The following is a 19,193-nucleotide window of genomic DNA, read 5'->3' on the forward strand; positions in this document are numbered from 1 at the left end:
GTCAAAGTGTTTTCACTATTCGAATAGAGGATTCTTTCAAACTTTTCATGTAGACGTGTCCTCCGGGTTGGATGCAAATTCTCAAAAGTTTTATCAGAGGACAAAGTAAAGTTTGGATCAAAAGCAAATTATATATTAGTCAAATTAAATGTTGACTAGATTAGGTGTAAGAAATGCCATCTCTCCAACAGGAATCGGAAAAATGTTATTGTCATCCCAATAAAAAACATGAAAGATGTTTTCCTGATCGCTCTGAGCGGCAGGAAGTGAATTAATTTGCAGGGGAAGCATAAACGAACTCGAGCGCTTTGTGTTTTATCGGAGACAAAGAGAAACATGAAACATTAACAAAAAAAAACATAATAAGGTTTTAATCTGAACAGCTCACTACTTTCATGGACACAAACTTTAATTATTTATTTATTTGACAAAATGTACACTTATAATTGCTTTGCAGTTAATTCCTCTGTTTTAGAGTCAAAGCAGGAAGTGGTGCAGACACATTTTTCTTCCCCATAATGATTCTTGTGGCTCAGAGAGAAATCTGTGATGTGTTTTTTCTAACCCTGTCAGATTTAAGAGGATCTTAAGCGAGGGTGTCAGAATTGCTTTTGTTTTTGCGGTTAATTGCGGCACATAATCAACGAGCCGAGATGCTTTCTGCTAATAGTGCGCAACACTTTGCCAAAGTATTACTATAACATCTTTTCTTTTTGTTAAGTTTTCCACATTAAAACGTCAAACGTCATCGCATTCATCAAATAACGGCAACAGGACAACACAAAGAAATGCAAAACAAAGGGAAATGGTCCAGGGTTTTCCACATTTTTCACAGAAAGATAAATTTAAAAAGTGATACAGTGCTTTTCTATTCCAGCCACAGGAGTCATAATTTTGTAGAACCGTCCTCGGCTGTAATTATTGATTTGTTATTTTTCTCATGCTTCTTCCAAAAACAAGAATGTGCTTTGACGGAAACCACGACCTCTTGCTGCCTGGATGCTCACTGTCATTGACCTACTAATTAATCTAGTAATTTACAACAGAATATAAGATAATCATAATTTACTACAGCGGAGAAAAAGTGAACTATAACTACAGATCAGACTGTAGGTCAAATTTTTTTTAGACTTGTCATGGGTTAAATAATATTAAATTTCATTTCACATTTCAACGTGGATGAATTAAAATATTTTAACATGCTTTTTTTTATTTAGGAATTTGGCAAATTTACTTTGTAAAAGTTCAAAGAATAAAAATCTGCTGTTCAATCGAATTACACGCTTCATATTTTATTTGTATTGGAGCTTGGAAATAGTAACTGGTTCTGATCTGCACTGAAAAAAAAGAGAATAAAGCTCCAACAAGAAAAAAAAGTGTTAATTTGTCACAAGTAATCAAATAAAGTTTGTCACACTTACTTTATTCGCATGGCAGCTTAGTAAATTTACTTGGATAAACTTAATTTGATTCTTTGTGACAAGTGTCAAGAAAATCCGAGATCATCCCACTTCCCCATGCTGGAGATTTTAGTTTAACAGTAAAAATAAATAAAGTTTTCTTTAAAATGAATCACTCAAGTGAAATCTAGACCCAACATTAGACTTAAATGTCAATAAAATCAATCTGGTTGTGTGTGTTGTTTTGTCTCCTGCAAACTTTGCTTTAATTCTACTTTTTTCTATTTAATCATAAGAAATCATAGTCAAGACAGAGAGAAAGTCATGAAACAGGAAAAGCAGGTTTCCTGGAAAAAGAGGAAGTAAGTTTCCAGCCTGCAGATTTATAAAAATAGTTCAGACTATTACTTATCTCAAAGCATGAAAGTTTTAAAGAAAGAAATCTAAACATTGTGAGTAATTGGATAAGATTCAAAGTAAAATACTTATATTAATATTGGTTTACTTGTAATAATACTTACACTTACACTTACATTAGTGGGTACTCTTACAAGTAAAACAAGTAACTGTAACTGATATCAAATAATAAGAATCATGGATTATTCTTGGTTTCTTTACAGAAAACATTTGTAATAACTCACATTAAGATTATAATAAGAGTAACTGATAAATTATGGTTATCATAACATTATAAATGAATGATAAATCAGAGAAGTAAAAGAAGTTATAAATGTGATTTTTACTCTGAACTTGAAATGGTGTAAAAGGTGTAGCTGCAATTAAACATCACTGATGTGTTGAAGGTGGATGGAAGGTGAAAGGTTAAGGGGAAAAGGGGAACTAACAGGAGAGCAGAGATGGTTAACGCCTTATTTGGAAACAGGTTGTTGAGCAACCTAAGACATTAGTACAGACATCAGGACACAATGTCTCTAAGACAGTGATGGAGATGAGATCATCTGTCCAAACAGTCAGCCAATGAAATAAGCACAGCAACAGTGCTAGCCAATGCAAATGAACCAAAAGGGTGGACAAACCCTATAAAAGGTGGGTGCAAAAGAGGAAACTTTGGTTGGATCCTCCAGGCAGCTTCGAGTCAAGATCGAGATGGACAAAGAACTCTGCAGCTGAAGAAGAGCCGGGGCCACAGAGCCGAAGACTGTCCTGATCATGGGGACCAACCCGTCTGCCCCGCAACATGTGGCTTCAAATTGCACTTCTCTCATCAGTTGGGTTCAGACCCCAAAGACGAAGATGAAGACCAAGGTAAAGGCAAAGGCAAAGACAAAGAAGAAGAACTGATGCCTTCCTTCCTGCCAGCACCCAGGTCCTGTGTGACCTCAACACCCATGAGGAGAAGAAAGCTCATCAGGCCTACAGAGATCCCTGCCTTCGTCGACCAACATCCTCCTACTGCTACAACACCTCCTTCATCATCAGGCCAGGTCTGGGGTTCGAAAAGCCAAACTCCGTCCGTCTCTCTCAAAGGTTCCCTTTTTAGTTCTCAGTGTCAGCATTAGGGAAAGATAGACTAGATGATTGATTTTACTTATTTGATTATTTCTGCTACTGAATTAAGCTGTACTGACCTTTGCAAAATTGCCTTACTAATAAAATAATTAGCATAAAGAAAATCTAAAAGATGTTGTGGACATTCAATCAATGAGTCACCTTAAAGTTCTTTGATGGTTGTAAAATAGCTCTGATGTTCGATTCTGGAGAGGAAGAGGTGGAAAATGTTTATTGGTTCCTGCTAGCCCAAATTTAAAACATCATCCTTGGGACTCGCCCGAGTCACTAAAACCTACCTGGTTCAGTAACAAGAGCAAATTGTAATAAAAGAGAACGAGCGACCGTTAACAGGTGTGCTCTGTGAAACTAGTTGGCTGCAGGCTTCTCAGTCTGGCTAATTCACAGGGTGGGACACCTGGATGGAGGTCGTCAGAAACCAGGCGAATCGTTTCTCGATGCCAGCTTAAACAGAGTTTACTTCAGTTCTGGACAGGGTAAATCTCAGCAGATTTAGGAAACTCAATTAACCCGTTAGATGGAGAGCTGGTACCACATCTCCCCTCTCAGAAGAGGAAGTAGAGAGTGAGTGAGTAGAGAGAGAAGGGGGGGGGATGTGGCGCAATAACACAAGTTAATGCAATGTGTTTAAGTTGTATCACTTGTTTGCATCATTTAAATAAAGTTAGTCTCCTCTCCTAGCTTCCATTAAATCTGTATAAAAGTACAGTTATCGGTCCCAAGTGGAGGAGTTCAAGTATCTCGGGATCTTGTTCACGAATGGGGAAAGAAGGGAGCGGGAGATCGACAGGTGGATTAGTGCAGCGTCTGCCGTCAAGCGGGCGCTGTACCGGTCCGTCGTGGTCAAGAGAGAGCTGAGCCAAAAAGCGAAGCTCTTGATTTACCGGTCGATCTACGTTCCCACCCTCGTCGATCTACGTTCCCACCCTCGCGATCTTGTTCTTTCGGTCATGACCCAAAGCTCATGACCGAAAGAACAAGATCGCGGATACAAGCGGCCGAAATGGGTTTTCTCCGTAGGGTGGCTGGGCTCTCCCTTAGAGATAGGGTGAGAAGCTCAGTCATCCGGGAGGGACTCAGAGTAGAGCCGCTGCTCCTTCACGTCGAGAGGGGCCAGTTGAGGTGGCTCGGGCATCTGGTCAGGATTCCTCCTGGACGCCTCCCTGGTGAGGTGTTCTGGGCACGTCCCACCGGGAGGAGGCCCCGGGGAAGACCCAGGACACCCTGGAGGGACTATGTCTCTCGGCTGGCCTGGGAACGCCTTGGGATTCCTCCGGAGGAGCTGGAAGAAGTGGCTGGGGAGAGGGAAGTCTGGGCCTCCCTTCTGAAGCTGCTACCCCCGCGACCCGACCCCGGATAAGCGGAAGAAGATGGATGGATGGATGGATATCGGTCAGGTTGTTTTTACTCAAAGAGGGGCCCCATAATGAACTTCAGCCCGAGGCCCCACACAACTTTCAGTCGGCCCTGTCAGATGGATAAATGTCTCAGTTATAAACCTTAAACACAACGCCTGGGACACATCGGTATACTGATGGCATGATACACATGTGTTTCATACCGCTCTCTGTAAATAAATAATCTTTTTCAGTTTCATGGTAAATATCGTTTCTGCCTGGAAGAACAAAGTTCAACTTCATCAAAGGAATAAGTGGAATTTATGATGAAAAAAAAGTTTATTTACTCAAAACGGCAACATCAGCCCTTCATTTTTAATTAGATGTTTGTTTGATGTCGTCACTAAAAAGACTTGTTTACATGCACGTCTTTAACGTTTCATCGCTTCATCTCCTTGTTTATTTTACAAAGACAGGCTAATAAACGGGACGATGTATCTGCTTTTACATTCCAGCCACGTTTCAGACTAAGTGTTTAACGTTAATTAGTATCACAGGTACCGTCGAGCTTTCCGTCAGTCATTCAGGACATTTAAAAGGAACAAGCATCCTGCTGGGTCATCTGACATCGTGGTGCGCGTCGCACTGAACACGAACCGGAGCAAAGGCAGACGAGAGCTGCTTAAGGAGCTCAGAAAGAAGATTATGGATCGTTATCTCAAACAGATAAATGTGGAGTGGTTGGTTACAAAAGGTAATTTCAACCCCGGGTTAATTAAACAAACCCCATCCTTTGGAGGAGAAGAAGAAAACAATTCAAACACTTTAGCGCCGAGCGCCACGTTTAAGGTACGCCGGTAACGATCCGATCAGCGGCCTCGTTTTGAGCCGTGCAGGCTGCAGGGATGGAAAGACAACACGCCTTCAGAGGGCCGGCTAAACAAATAATTTCATTCCTTTTAAGGAAAAAGCTGAACTATTGCCTAAAACACAACAGCAGCATCCTTTAATAAATGCTTGGTTGTTTACAGCAGAGCATGAATCTGCAGCTAAAAACAAAACATCCAACATCAACATGTGAAAAGTTCAGGCCTTTCTGCTTGACTTGGCATCAATACAGTCCAGTCCAATAAAATCCAAAGAATGTTGACTATTTTTTGGATTGATGTATTTATGTTTGGATACCAGAAAATAGATTTATTTATTTTTTTTACTGTAACTTGAACCAGATGAAGCTCAAACTGCCACCAGACGAGTTCTGGTTACAACATATATATAGACAAAGGGATTTTTTTCTTTTTTTGTTATCTTAAATGCAAAATGTATACATTTTGTACAGTTTTGGCTTAATTACAAATCAGTCATGTTGTTTTTGGCCCTTTTTGAGACTAACAGACAATTAGTCTATTACTAAATCAGCAGACGATCATGTCAATAATCGATCCACGACGATTAATCGTCCCGAACCACATAAAGTTTTAATCAACTTGTTTGCATTTGCAGTGAGGTTACCGACAAACATGGCTGCATAACACACTCCGCATCACGACGTACGAGGCTTTTCCCAGACCGGCGCGAGAATTAAACGCTTGTCGCCGCGACTCCTGCAGCACATCGAACGTTTTCAGCACAAAGGGAGAAGGACCTACACTCTGCCACATACAGTAGATGTACATAAAAGGGGAAGAGGCAGAGGAAGGAAGGGGGACTTTTGGTTACCATTGGTAACGGCTCGGTTGCTATGCTCCTGCGTTTTAAAGATACAGTTGTTCAGTGTGTTGCAGACCCAAAAATCCCCTTTTTCCCAGCATGTGTGCTCAAAACGCTCCCAGTAGCAGGTGTTGCGGACTGAGCTGCTGGTGTTTTTTTTTATTTTTGTTTTTTACCCCCTCTCTGCCTTGTGTTGACTGCTGGAGGAGGCAGACAGACATAGAGCCCTCAATTACAGCCTGGACGCTGGACGGGAGTAATTACAGCATGTCTTCCACTGTAAGGAAGGATCTGTCCAACGATTGCAACATTTTCTGTTTTGTTTAATTTTTCCTAAAAAAAAAAGAAGAAATGTATTGAAATGATTCAGTTAAATTTTTATTTTGCCCTTTTATACATAAATTATGACAATGTCACTCAGAAAGTGCCCTCTGTCCTGGTCAGGCAGAAAGAAAACAAAAAGTAGCTTTATGTTTAGATTTGTTCCCAGTCTCACCCGTCCCTCATTCAGCTCTGCGTTGCTCATTCCTCGGATGCCTCCTGCTTCCCCCGTTGAATTCTTTATTTATAGGAAATTACATTCTTGTTTGTGGATTTACACTGGGGGAAAAAATGGCAATGAATCCGTGGATAAACAAGTAAAGGTAAAAACTGCTGATGAAGCTATTTTTTGTGCAATACTTTGAAAAGCGAATCCTTTCAACCCCCCCAAAGCAATTCACACAATTAGCCGATCTGTACAGACAGTCAGATTTTATTTAGTGAAGTTGTTTCTTCCTGTATATTTTCTATCTAGTCCTCTGACTCTCACTTTTTTCCTCTCTCTCTCTCTCTCTCTCATCTTCCCCTCCTTCAGACTCCATCTATTTTTGTTCCAATCCGGTGAACTCACCTACGATCGATTTTATGGCGCTTATGTTTTTTTTTTACCTGTATAATGTGTTTTAAAAATTAAGCTCCTACTTATTTGGGAAGCTGGGTTTAACCAGCTGACTCATGTGAGTGTGTGTGGTCATCACTTGCTTTGAAAAGGCTAAAATAAAACATCACCCTAATTTCTGCGTCTGGAGCCGACATGCCTGTTCTGCTCATCGCTGTGGGTTGAGTTTTAACAAACAAGTGATGCTGGTTTTGTTCCCAATCCGGGCTGCTGTTCGGGTAATCGTGGAAAACTATGAGACAAAGAAAGTAGCAGTAAATACAAAGAGATGTTTTTTAAAAAGTGTCACATAAAAGTACAATTTTATTTAAGAAGAATGTAGCCTGTTCAAATTATACTTAAGTAGTTTTTTTTTTTTTTCTTGGGTAGTCACTTAAAAGGAAGTGAGATTGTTTTTAAAAAGAAACGTCAGTGATGGAAAGATGCATTTCAGTATAAGGTGTCTGTTTATGGAACAATACTGACGATGACATTTATATCTCTTTTCGCATTTAAAGGAAATGTGAAAATCATTATGATGGAGTGATATGCAATCGACTAAGCCGATGTTATGTTGTGTATTTTATTTTATTTTTTTTGCGTATTTGAAATAATTGTTTTCTGAATCGAACAGCTAATATTCTCTTGTTGTGAATACGGGTCAGCAGCTGTTACAAGTTTATACTTTTCTGCTCCTTTTCATTCATGATTTCTTCTAGTTGTTGCATGAACTATTGATATTCATCCAGTAAAAAATTAAATCCTAAAAAAAATAAAATGACTTGAAGATAATTTCGTCCCCATTAGAAAAGTGCAGGACTTCTATTCATTCAACCAGATGTTTGTTTAACCAGAACTCTGCCTCCTGCTGTACCCGCTGCAGACCGGATTCACTCCAAGCACTTTCAGCTCTGAAAAACAAGCCGCCCTGCAGGAAAGCAGATCACAGGCCGAGTCGAACACAAACAGTTATTTGTCAAAACCCAGGTGAAAACCACTGACAGCTCAGTGTTCTGCCTGGTTCTGTGCTGCTTTCAGAAGCCCATAAACGCCCCACTAACAGCTCAGAGTGGCTCTAAATTTCACTTAATATCTGACATGGTTTAAGCGCGAGAAAAAGAAAGAGAGAGAGAGAGTGCTGTGATTGCACCCCTACAGAGTCTTAAACAAATTGCCATGGACAAAATGGGTCTACCAGCCCTGGGGAAGATAAACGCAGCTCTGAATCTTTCGATGGTGGCATCAGTGGATTATGAGACAGGAAGTGAAGATATGAGGTGTAGCTGTATGCAAAACTGGCATTTGGGTTTTAGTGATGTGTGTGTGTGCGTGTGTGTGTGTGTGTGTGAAGAAAGCTTACCGGCTGTAGTTTATTTACAGTTTTGCTAGGTAGATGGGATCAGTAATCGTCTGCAGCCTTCAGCTGCCATCGGGGAAGCACAGCTGAATGTCAGGAGGAATGGTCTGATTCCACATCTCCCATCAACACTTTGAGGATTTAACATGCAGCACCCGGTTTACAGAGAGGCCACTGTGGTATTTTAACCTTCTGTTTTTAAATTTGAACAATTAAAACCCGTACAAATATATATTTATAAACACATTGGAGAAAAAACATTAGTAACAAAAATTTCCAGCAACATATTTTGTAAGACAAAAACCAGAGGGGATCGAAGAGGCTACTCCGGTTCTGACCCAAGTCTTCATGAAAGCTGTTAATCAAACTACAAATTCAACACACGCATAATAACACATTAATGCACATATACATATACATATAGCTATGTAAATGTACATCAATGTACCAACAGTTCTGCTGTATCATCTACAGATCAGAGCTTAAAGTTGCAGTAGCTTTTATAAAAATATTTTTTACCTTTTTGTCGAAACTGTCACTATGTCGTGACAGTATAATGTGAGACAGATAAGTTGTTAAAAATGTGAAGACCTCAGTGCCAGCTAGAAACAACCAATCAAGGCCAAGAGGAGGGTTTTAGCGCTGTCAATCATGCCCATGTGTGCACCGCTCAACACCCAGCCTTCCTCCCTCTCATTAATTTTTACACATATTTATATACTTGTTATATTTTCTCTTTAAATGGGCAATATTCTTACTTTCCATTCATTTCATCATCTAAACCACTTCACACAATCCCTCCTCAAACTGATGTGCACACACTTTAAATCACATTTTCCTCTCACCTTCAAAGAATTTTGAATTCTTTTTTCACGCACATTTTTTCTGGCTTTAAACAACACCATGTACATTTTTAACCATCTTGACAATTTTTTTTTTTTGCAAATAAAATTGGATCAACCCATGCTAATATATAAAAATAAATAAATAAAGATAACACGTGTTTGTCAATCACTTATCATAATGCCTTATTATTGTGGAACAGAAGAAAATGGCTTTCTTTCTACATATTTTTTTGTGTTTTGTTTTTTTTTAACCAAGAATTTTTTTTTAATTAAAATACAAATAGGGAAATATTTTGTGCGGTTCAAATGTCATGCAAACGTTTAAGGGGTGTGCAATTTTTTTTTTACCTGGGTCACTGAATGCATTTGGATTTCAGAGCCCTGTTCAGATGCTGCAGGAAAACTCTGACCTTTTTCCCCCCCGTGCGTATTCAGTCCGAGTGAGCTGTCGCATCGACCGGCTTGCTTCTCTGCAACATCCGTTTTAAAGATTTCCCCACCAGAAAGCCCATCTCTGGTGCTGAGCCTGGCGGTGCACAGCCAGCTGCCGCTTCGATGCCAGTCGGCAGCCCGGTGTGATTTCAGACACAGTGGATGCTCCCTTTGTTTATGTTTCTTTTATTCTTTTTACTGCGAACAATCTCCCGATTTCTTACATCCGATCGGTTGCCTGTCTGGTCCCGACCGGAGCCGAGGAGACGTAGCGTTTCCTGACTTGGACCGGCAAACCGGTTTTGTTTTGGCATTTGAGAACAGCAAATTAAGACAAGGCCACACCGCTCCGGGGGGAAAACAGGACGGATTTCACAGAAAGCTGCAGCTTTTTCACACCCTGCAGCAGCAACCTGTGAGGGGATTTGTTAGAGAAAAGGAAGAAACGCTACGTTTCTATTCTGTACAGCGTTACAGAATTTAATGTCAGAGAAAGAGAAGAGGAAGAAGCTTTAACAAATCAATAATATCCAATGACACTAACGTGGAAACACTTTAGCAGAGCAGTTCTGAGGTAAAACTATCTCATCAGGTGTGTGTGTGTGTGTGTGTGTGTGTGTGTGTGTGTGTGTGTGTGTGTGTGTGTGTGTATCTATTCCTGATTGTGCATTCATGTTTGGTTTCTGTTTATTCAAACCCAGCTGGTATTCAGGTGTGGCTTCAGTCGGGCTGCAGAAGCGGAAGCAGCCTTCCTGAGTCAAACAAAAGCCCAAATTCTGCTCCAACGTGTCACTGGGTAGTTCACATACGTGTGCATGCATTTTCTGCTCAGGTCCCCTCCCTGCGGTGTCAAAAGGGACCCACGTCATTGTCCCTCTGGTGGAGGACCTGGAGGACGGTCGCTGGGAGGCTGCGGTCGCCCAGCAGGACGACAGGAGGTTAATGCTGTCTGTGAATTCGCCTCCCACGGCTGTCATAGGTAGGTACCAGCTCACCGTGGAAACAAGCTGCCCCAGCGGCCAGGCCTCCTCCAGACACGACCCTGCCGATGACATCTACATGCTGTTCAACCCCTGGTGTGAAGGTAATCTAAGACAGACGGGCTCGGCGGATGAAGCAACTCCCCAACCTCCAGGTTTAGTCCATGTACCACAGATTTCTTTAGACTCTTTCTGTAGCTTTCAGAACATTTTACAAACATATTTTGACAACTCTTTTGTAATCATTCTCCTTAACTGCGACCATTGCAAATGAAATCTAGTGGATCTGACTGCTTCAGGAAGTTGCCAAGAAGTCGTGGCGTCAGCAAGGCGGCATCATGTTTACTTTAGTTCAGTATAAACAAGGACATCAATGGATTTAAACATTTAATCTGACTAATCACACCCCAGGGATGGGATTAATCACAATTAATTGCTATGCCGTAACTTTTTAAGCTTTTTGCTTAAAATTTAAATATGAAAATTTTCAAAAAAATGTTCAAGAAAACATTTCGTAGTCAAGACTTTCAGATTAAGGAAGTTTTTAAAAGAAGTCATTTTCTTTTAAACGTCAATTTTACCAGTTCGACTCCCGTCTGTTCACTCGTGTTTTTGACCGCAGCACAAGACCGTGACTGTGACCCTCAGCAGGACAGAGGCTCTTAGCTCAAGATATGTAATGGGATTAATCTGCAAAATGTGACATTAATGCGTTGAATGCGTCGTTGTTGAAAAAGCAGCTGTTCTTTTACGTATGCAGTAGTTAGTCACTTTTCAGCATTATGCCAAAAACTACTGTAGAGAAAAAAATCGGGACTGTGGATTAACATGAACACAATATGAAACATAGTGGTGGCCGCATCATGCAGCTGGGAGGCTTTTATTACAACAAAAATAGTCAAGGTCAACGTAGATGGAAAAAAAAATGTAGTTAAATACATGCTGAGATTCGAGAGAACATTTTAGCTCACCTTCCAGCTGGACGAACAGCTTTAACATTTAGCCAGAGGTAAAATCAAAAGGATAAGCTCTATACGCATCTGTGTGTTTTGAGTGGCCCAGTCAAAGTCTAGACCTTAACACACTTGAGAACCATTCAGACTACTTCCTGTTGCTCTACTACATAAAATCCCAATAAAAGTCATTTGTTGGTCAGAAATTTACAACATTTCTCAACAAATAAAAAATGAACGCAGAAATAACATCCGTTTTGTGCCTGGCATCTCAAAAGCTTTTCATGTCATCTCAGTCACAGCACTACATCTCCGAACAAACATGTAGGAGGCGCTGGGTTTTTTTGTTGTTTTTTTTTTTTAATGCATGTATGATTAGGACATCTGCTCGGCAATAATTCAAGCAATTTTACGCTCCAGTCGAACTGGAGCGTAAAATGCGGCGCCTTCAGATCGAACATGAAAAACCCTGACGCTTTTAATCTGCCCGGACGCAAGGCAACGTGGTTGGAAGGAGTGATTGCCATATTTACTGCTTCCTGGCCAAAGAAAAACTAAAATGGCTTCTGGTCATTTTCACTTGCTCTCCCAGATGACGCTGTTTTCCTGGACTCCGAGGAGGAGAGGCAGGAGTTCGTCCTCAACGACGTCGGTCGGATCTATTACGGCACACAGCTTCAGATCGGAGAGAGGACCTGGGACTACGGCCAGGTGAGGAAGAGGACTGCAGCGTCCGTGTTTAGCGGAATCCATCAACACTGACTTCTACTTTGTGCTTCTCCCAGTTTAACAATGGGATCCTCGCCTCTTGCCTCTTCGTGTTGGATCGGAGTCAAACCCCAAACTCCGGTTGGGGCAACCCAATCAACGTGGCGCGGATCATCTCAGCGATGGTGAGGAAGGAGCTGATCACCCGTACCCTCCTTTATCTTCCAACCAAACCAACAAACATTAATATTTTATGCAAAAATAAGTGGAAAATTCTTTCTAAATATGCGTTTAAGCTTTGGTTTATTGTGTCAAGACCCAAATTGAAGAATTGGGTGAAGAATTACAAGATCTTCTCTGTACTGCACAGAGAGGAGGCCGTTCAACATCAGAACGTCTTCGACTTGAATCAAAAGCCATATAGAAACAGTGTATATGTGAGGGGGGCTGTTTTGAGCCAGGTTTTGTTCTTTGCAGGCGGTTGAAAATAACAGATTTACTCCCTCGAGTTTCTAGAGGCGTTTCCGAGCCTGAGGAGTGATTTCCACTTCAGAATCCTGTCTCCTTTTAAAGCGACGTTGCCCGAGGGCTAGAAGATCCAAGCCTACAATAGTTTTTCTTTTTTTTCTTGCAGCCTTGTCTCCCGTGTAGAGACGTTTCGATCTGAATACTTTAATGTTAAATGTGCTATTTTACACTTCTCTGAAATTTAACTTTTGACTATAGGACGATAAAAGTCTCTATTCAGCCCCTCCACACGGGATTGATATGCTCATTTCCTGTAAATTATCTTAATTTGCTAAGCTTCAGATTTAAGTTTCAGGGTTCAAAAGTGTTGTTGTTCCAGTTTGAATTATGTTTTACGCCAAGTCCTCATTTCAACTTCTTTAAAACACATATTCATGTGAAAACTCTTACTTTCATGACATATATATTAATTTTCAGAATGTTTACTTCGATCAACAAGTTCAGCCTGTTAGTGTGCAACGTCATATTCATGTAAAAAGTGTATATGAGTGCCAAACATCCTCGTGTTAGCTTGTGAACAAGTTTGCACATCAAAGTGCCTCTTCCAGCAGTTCATATTGATTCTGGTAAATAAGCTTTTACCCTTCATGTGCATCATAGATATTTTAATAATTACAACATTGCCTTTTGGGTGTTGCTGAATCTCATATAATTGATTTTTTTTTTTATTTTACAGTAAATGATGTTGCTACTGTTCTTCATGCTAACAATCAAAACTTTTTTTCATTTACTCTGACAGCAAAACGTGACATTAGTTACAGTAATCGCTTTATTTAGATATCAACACTTAAATTGTGTGCAGCTGAATTTTCTTCAGTTTTTTCTTCTTTAACATTTCTGGAAAATGTCACCATAGTCTCTGCACTTCTACGTTCCGCTCTGCGTTTGTGCTGGTCAGCAGATTAAAATTGCAGACAACATCTGAGCCGTTATTTGAGATGCTAAGCTAATGTTTCGTTCAGACTGTAGAGTAGTCTGAACGAAACATTAGAAATGAAGGAATGCATTTAGTTGCAGCTTTATCAATCTGCCTCTTTGTTGGGGTTGAAAAATCACCTAAAAACAACAAAAAACTCCATTTAATCTTTTGGTTTTGAGTACCTGAAACTGGAATTTCAGTTTATATTACGTTTAACGCAAATAACAGATCACAGTCATGTTTAAAGGCATTGTGAATAATGGATCCCCACAAAGACTTCCTGTGTGTTTGTAAAAGTGAAACAGCAGTCAGCCGGCTCTCATCTTTACTTTTTTTTTCCATCAAAAAATATCAAAGGTTTACCTCTAAAAAAAAAACCTTGTGTACATCTTTCTTTCACTCCCAAACTGGACCCGCTTCCGGTTCCTCCTGTAAAGAAAAACGGCACCGTTTAGATACAGTTCCCAAAGAAGCACTCATGATCGTTTGTGCGCAACCCGCACCACATGATAATGAATTGTAATTATGTCTCGATTTACAGATAAACTCTCCAGACGACCTCGGTGTTTTGGAAGGGAACTGGTCAGGAGACTATTCACGGGGAATTTCCCCCACTGTGTGGACTGGAAGTGTGGAAATCCTGCAGCAATACTCTGCAAGCAAAGGAACGCCCGTTAAGTACGGCCAGTGCTGGGTCTTCGCTGGTGTCTTCACTACAGGTCAGCTGATGTGTCTTTGGTTTGACGTACCAACAGGACCGTCTTGAATTCATGCTAACCACTGATGGTGCGCTGTTTCAGTGTTACGTTGTCTAGGCATTCCTGCTCGAACGGTGACCAACTTTAGCTCGGCGCACGATACCGACGTTTCCTTGACGACTGACATCTACCTGGACGAGGAGTTGGAGCCGATAGAATACCTTAATGCAGACTCTATCTGGTGCGTCACGGTGCCAGAGTTCATGACGTACACGGGTTCAACAAATCAACAACGAAAAACCTCTAAGTTTGGACCATTTCCCATTTTTTTGTTTTTTCTTTTTCGGTAGGAACTTCCACGTTTGGACCGACTGCTGGATGTCTCGTCCAGACTTGCCTCCTGGCAACGGAGGCTGGCAAACTGTCGACGCCACGCCGCAGGAAACCAGTCAGGGCATGTTTCGCTGCGGCCCGGCTTCCCTCAGCGCGATCCGCAATGGTCAGGTCTACCTCAAACACGACTGCGCCTTTGTGTTCGCCGAGGTTTGTCAGATTCTCAGTCAGCAGAGGAGTTTTGCCTCGTAATATTTTAGGAATGACTGAAAGACGTTTATCAAAAACTGACCTGGTCCCACGCCCTCTTCCAGGTGAATAGTGACAAAATATACTGGCAGAAGAACAAAGATGGCACCTTCAGTCAAATCTACAGTGAGAAGAACACTGTGGGTCTCTCCATCAGCACCAAGGCCGTGGGCTCAGACGAACGCCAGGATATCACACACCTTTACAAACACCCAGAAGGCAAAACCAAAGAAATTATGACCCAATCTTATGCAATAACTCAAGCAACTTCCAAAGACGTCATGGCATATAATCAGTTTATTTTGAATTTGCTCAAAATGTTTGTGTTTTATTTTTTCTATCAGGCTCAGAGGAGGAACGTATTGCCGTGGAAACTGCCTGTAGGTACGGCTCCAAAGCAGCCGCCTACTCGTCTCCAACGGCGGAAGACGTCTCTTTAGAAGTGATCATGGAGGGCGACGGTCCCAGAATGGGGGAGGATGCAGAGCTGACCATCAGGCTGAGGAACGTCAGCTCGGAGCCGCGCACCGTTACGTTGCACAGCCAGTTAGCCGTCATGTACTACACCGGCGTCCACAAGGACACGGTGAAAAAGGACAAAGTAGACGAGGAAATTCTGCCCAACGAAGGTGAGCAGCTGGGGCTCCTCGCAAACGGCCTTACAGAAGTATTCTTTGAACTTTTCCATATTTTTGCTCATTGCAACCAAAAGCTTGAAATTATTTAATTTCATTTGTTTATACATATATATATATAATATCCCAACACAAGTATAAATGGAAGAAAAGCCAAAATATGTTATGTCGTAAAATAAGAATCTGAAAAGTGTTATCAGCATTTGTATTCGGCATCCTGATATTCTCTAAAGAGAATTCAAAGTCAGGAATTGTCTTCATAAATCCACCTGTGCAATTTAATCAAAGTACATTAGGAGAAGGCAAAGGAGCTCGATTGTATTTCCTGTATTTTAATTTTTTTTAAAATACTACGGCTCTAAGACAAACGTGATACAGACAGACATGGAATTGAAGCAAAAGCGTTTCTGCATACTATGAGTCAAAGAGGTTGAATGTGCACACCGCACTTTCCCGATTGTTTTTTTGTAAAATATATGTAAAAAAACAAAAAAACAAACATTAGTTAGTATTGGTTTACAATGAGACATGAGACAAAACAAGTTTAAGATGTTTGAATATCTCTGCAAAGTAGCAAAAAGTTAAAACTGCTGTCTGCCGTCTTGCTTGCGCTGCACAAACAGGATTGATGGAATAAATCTTTGAAACTTCCTGGTCCAACAACAACTAATTCCACCACATTGAGATGCTGCCAACCTAAACATTCTCTAATATCTGCTCTATTTTATTTTTTGCTTGCAGTGAACGATTTGACTTGGGAATTGAAGTACGACGCGTACAAGAACCAGCTGATAGATCAGGCTGCCCTGATGCTAACGCTTTCCGGCAGGGTTAGAGAAACACAGCAAGTCCTGGCGAAGCAGTTCAGCTTCCGACTCAGGACCCCAGACCTCGTTATAAAGGTAAAAAACAAACAAACAAACAAAAAACAAACACAGAAACCCAGGAAATCCTAACAAAGCAGTGGGAGATCGGATCCCAGCTCTGATTTTGTTGTGTTTCCTGTTTTACCGTCACACAGCCGGTTGGGAAGGCTGTGGTGGGGCAGAAGATGAAAGTGGAGATTTCTTTCACAAACCCTCTACCTCTGGTGCTGAAAGCAGTGATATTTCACCTGGAAGGAACAGGCCTCCTACCTGGGAAAAAGATTCACTATGGGTGAGTCAGGAGAAACATAAACTTAATATCAGTCCTGAGGTTTTGTTTTTTTTAATGACCTGGTGTCTCTTCACCCTTTTGTGACTGCTACTGTCATTTCCTGTTCTCCCTGCAGAGATATCGGCGGACATGCCCCCGTCTCCTTCGTGGAGGACTTCGTCCCCACTCTTCCCGGACCGAGGAAATTACTGGCGTCTCTGGACTGCAGGCAGCTCACACAGGTCCACGGCGTGAGCGACATCGCTGTGGAGGACAAAAGCAGCGTGGCTTCGTAGGGAACCGCCACGTTTCGACAGTCAATCACCCGGCGTACTGTGGGCTGATTCTTATCGCGAACCCGTGAACTCCTTTCTCCGTTTCATTTTCAATACGAAGCCAGTATTCAGATCTCGCAATGCGTCCCACTTCAGCGCTGATTAAATTTGCACAAGAATTGCAAACCGGTGGCAAATTTAAGGATTTCTGGCAGAAACCTGATATGTGTCCACAAAGAGCGGACGCTTTTAATATCAGACGAAGCCCACTGTGTAGCTTGCGCCACTCCTTATATGGGCGACGCAGCCGTGTGCAGAATGAATACACAATGAATGCAGCGGAGGTTGGACCTGCTTAAATGAAGGAAATGTGCTTTAGCTAAAACAAGATTTGTATTTATGTCTTGTTTTATGATTCATTTATGCAATCTATTTATTTAGTTCATTTACCATTCCTTAAAAACAACATCTACAGCACTCCCTGTTTCCGATTTGTTTGTATTAATAAAAGAGCAACAGTTTACAGACCTGCTTTTGGAGCTTTAACTGAAGGCAAATATGAGAAAAATCGCTCTGTATCTTCATCCACGAAGGGACTGGGTCACAAGATGTCCTACATGCAAAGACTTGTTTATCTCAAAGACTAGAATGCCCGGCCCCCCGCGGAGACGTCAGTGTCTTTTTACTGAAATAACTTCAGTGAGAAGCTACTTGTAGCCATCTGTCAGTCTCTGACAGCAGAAGCTTGCCCCACTCTGAGGGGATTTACAGCCTGTTTCAAGTCACCCCTTAGCATCTCAGTGGCATCTGGACCATTTCTTTGATTACATTTGCTTAGACAACCAGATCCAGGCCGTTGTTCTGAACGTTTTCCACCTGTAGAGTATCTTCCATACATCCGACTGTGGCAACATGATCGTTTAATGTTGAACGACAAGGTAATCATTGAGGAGCAACAGAGGGCAGGTTCTGGTGGGCAGAGAAACAGAAGAATCAGTTTTAACACAGCGGTGGAAACAGACAGAGGAGCTAATCAGAGGAGATGTGGAACAGCTGACTCCGACTGAAAGCAGAGAACAGAAGGAGAGAGACCAACTAACACAAAGAAACTCAAAAAACCAATGGAAAAGAAAAAATACTGATAAGATACATAAATCTAAAAGCACAAAGAAGATAAGAATAAACAAAGAAACTAAACAAAAAGGTAACCAAATACACTAATAATGAACACTGGGAGATGAACATAATGTTGCAAAACCCATTAAACTGAAAAAGCTAACAAGAAAACGATCAAAAAACAAATATCCTAACCCTATGTTTGATTTATGTTACTTCACTTTTCAGAGTTGTTCAAATTGACATTCAGTAATTATTTGTCCAATTAAAAAACAAGCGAAAACCAAAGTCTCCTCATTCTTTTCACGTCTCTGAATACAGGACTACTGAAGAGACGTTTTTCAGTGGTCCTGGTCAGCAGAAAAGTCAGCCTTAAACAGAAGTGAAAACAGAGTCAGCAGTGCAAAACGTAGTTTACACAGAGGCAGCGTGCGCCTGAGGATTTGTTTGTAAAACTATTCATCTCTGCTGGAGAAATAAAAGTGATGGTTTCAGAAACACGGTGTCTTAATTCATCAAAGAAATAACAGAGAACTCAAAATGCACAGCTCACAACAACACACCCTCAAAACAAACCAGTGGTTTTTTCCAGGTCTTTTGCTGTGCCATCAGCAGGTTCACACATTTTTGTTGTTTTCCACACTGTAGAGGACACAGTGTTGAACCGCTGACCAATTATGTCACTTCCTAGACGTCTGCACTCCATTTGTTGTTGTTTTTCTTTATGGTTTCTGCTGTATTAAAAATGAATTAACACAGTAAATGTGTAAAGGAACACAAATATTGTGTTAAATTAAACACGTTATTGCTGGGTCTCAGATGACGTAGCGCCGACGTCACCCAATGCAGATGGAAGACAGGAAGTTAATCCAGCCTCAAAATAAAAAAAGTAAATCCAGCTTCACAATGCCTAAAGTCTGTGTCCCGTATTGTTCCAACCATTATAAAAGAGAGAAAGATAAACATTATTTTTGGCCATTAGCGTACTCGTTGTGATCCATTTTGCTCTGTTTTGGGGGTCCGGAGAAAATCCTCTTCCGGAGCGCCGTCTGAATTTCGCGCTACGTCCAGCAACTGTGTTGGTTTTTGACACAACTGTTGATATCAACGTATGTTTTCAGACTGTACAGTA

At 41.2% G+C, this 19,193-nt stretch overlaps 1 protein-coding gene across 1 annotated transcript in view; it reads left to right on the forward strand.

Annotated features, from left to right (window-relative positions):
• Positions 1-18,559, forward strand: part of LOC122838583 (protein-glutamine gamma-glutamyltransferase K-like) — a 33,279-nt gene extending 14,720 nt beyond the window's left edge. The window contains exons 4-14 of the mRNA XM_044129324.1: positions 10,363-10,614; positions 12,056-12,174; positions 12,249-12,356; positions 14,160-14,337; positions 14,419-14,557; positions 14,667-14,859; positions 14,964-15,117; positions 15,243-15,527; positions 16,275-16,435; positions 16,555-16,691; positions 16,807-18,559. Coding sequence (XP_043985259.1) covers positions 10,363-10,614; positions 12,056-12,174; positions 12,249-12,356; positions 14,160-14,337; positions 14,419-14,557; positions 14,667-14,859; positions 14,964-15,117; positions 15,243-15,527; positions 16,275-16,435; positions 16,555-16,691; positions 16,807-16,966 — 1,886 coding nt within the window. The 3' untranslated portion in view covers positions 16,967-18,559. The remainder of the gene's footprint in view (positions 1-10,362; positions 10,615-12,055; positions 12,175-12,248; positions 12,357-14,159; positions 14,338-14,418; positions 14,558-14,666; positions 14,860-14,963; positions 15,118-15,242; positions 15,528-16,274; positions 16,436-16,554; positions 16,692-16,806) is intronic.
• Positions 18,560-19,193: the final 634 nt, after the last annotated feature.

The sequence above is a fragment of the Gambusia affinis genome, linkage group LG10 (assembly GCF_019740435.1).
Source record: "Gambusia affinis linkage group LG10, SWU_Gaff_1.0, whole genome shotgun sequence".
In the NCBI taxonomy this organism is placed as follows: Eukaryota; Metazoa; Chordata; class Actinopteri; order Cyprinodontiformes; family Poeciliidae; genus Gambusia; species Gambusia affinis.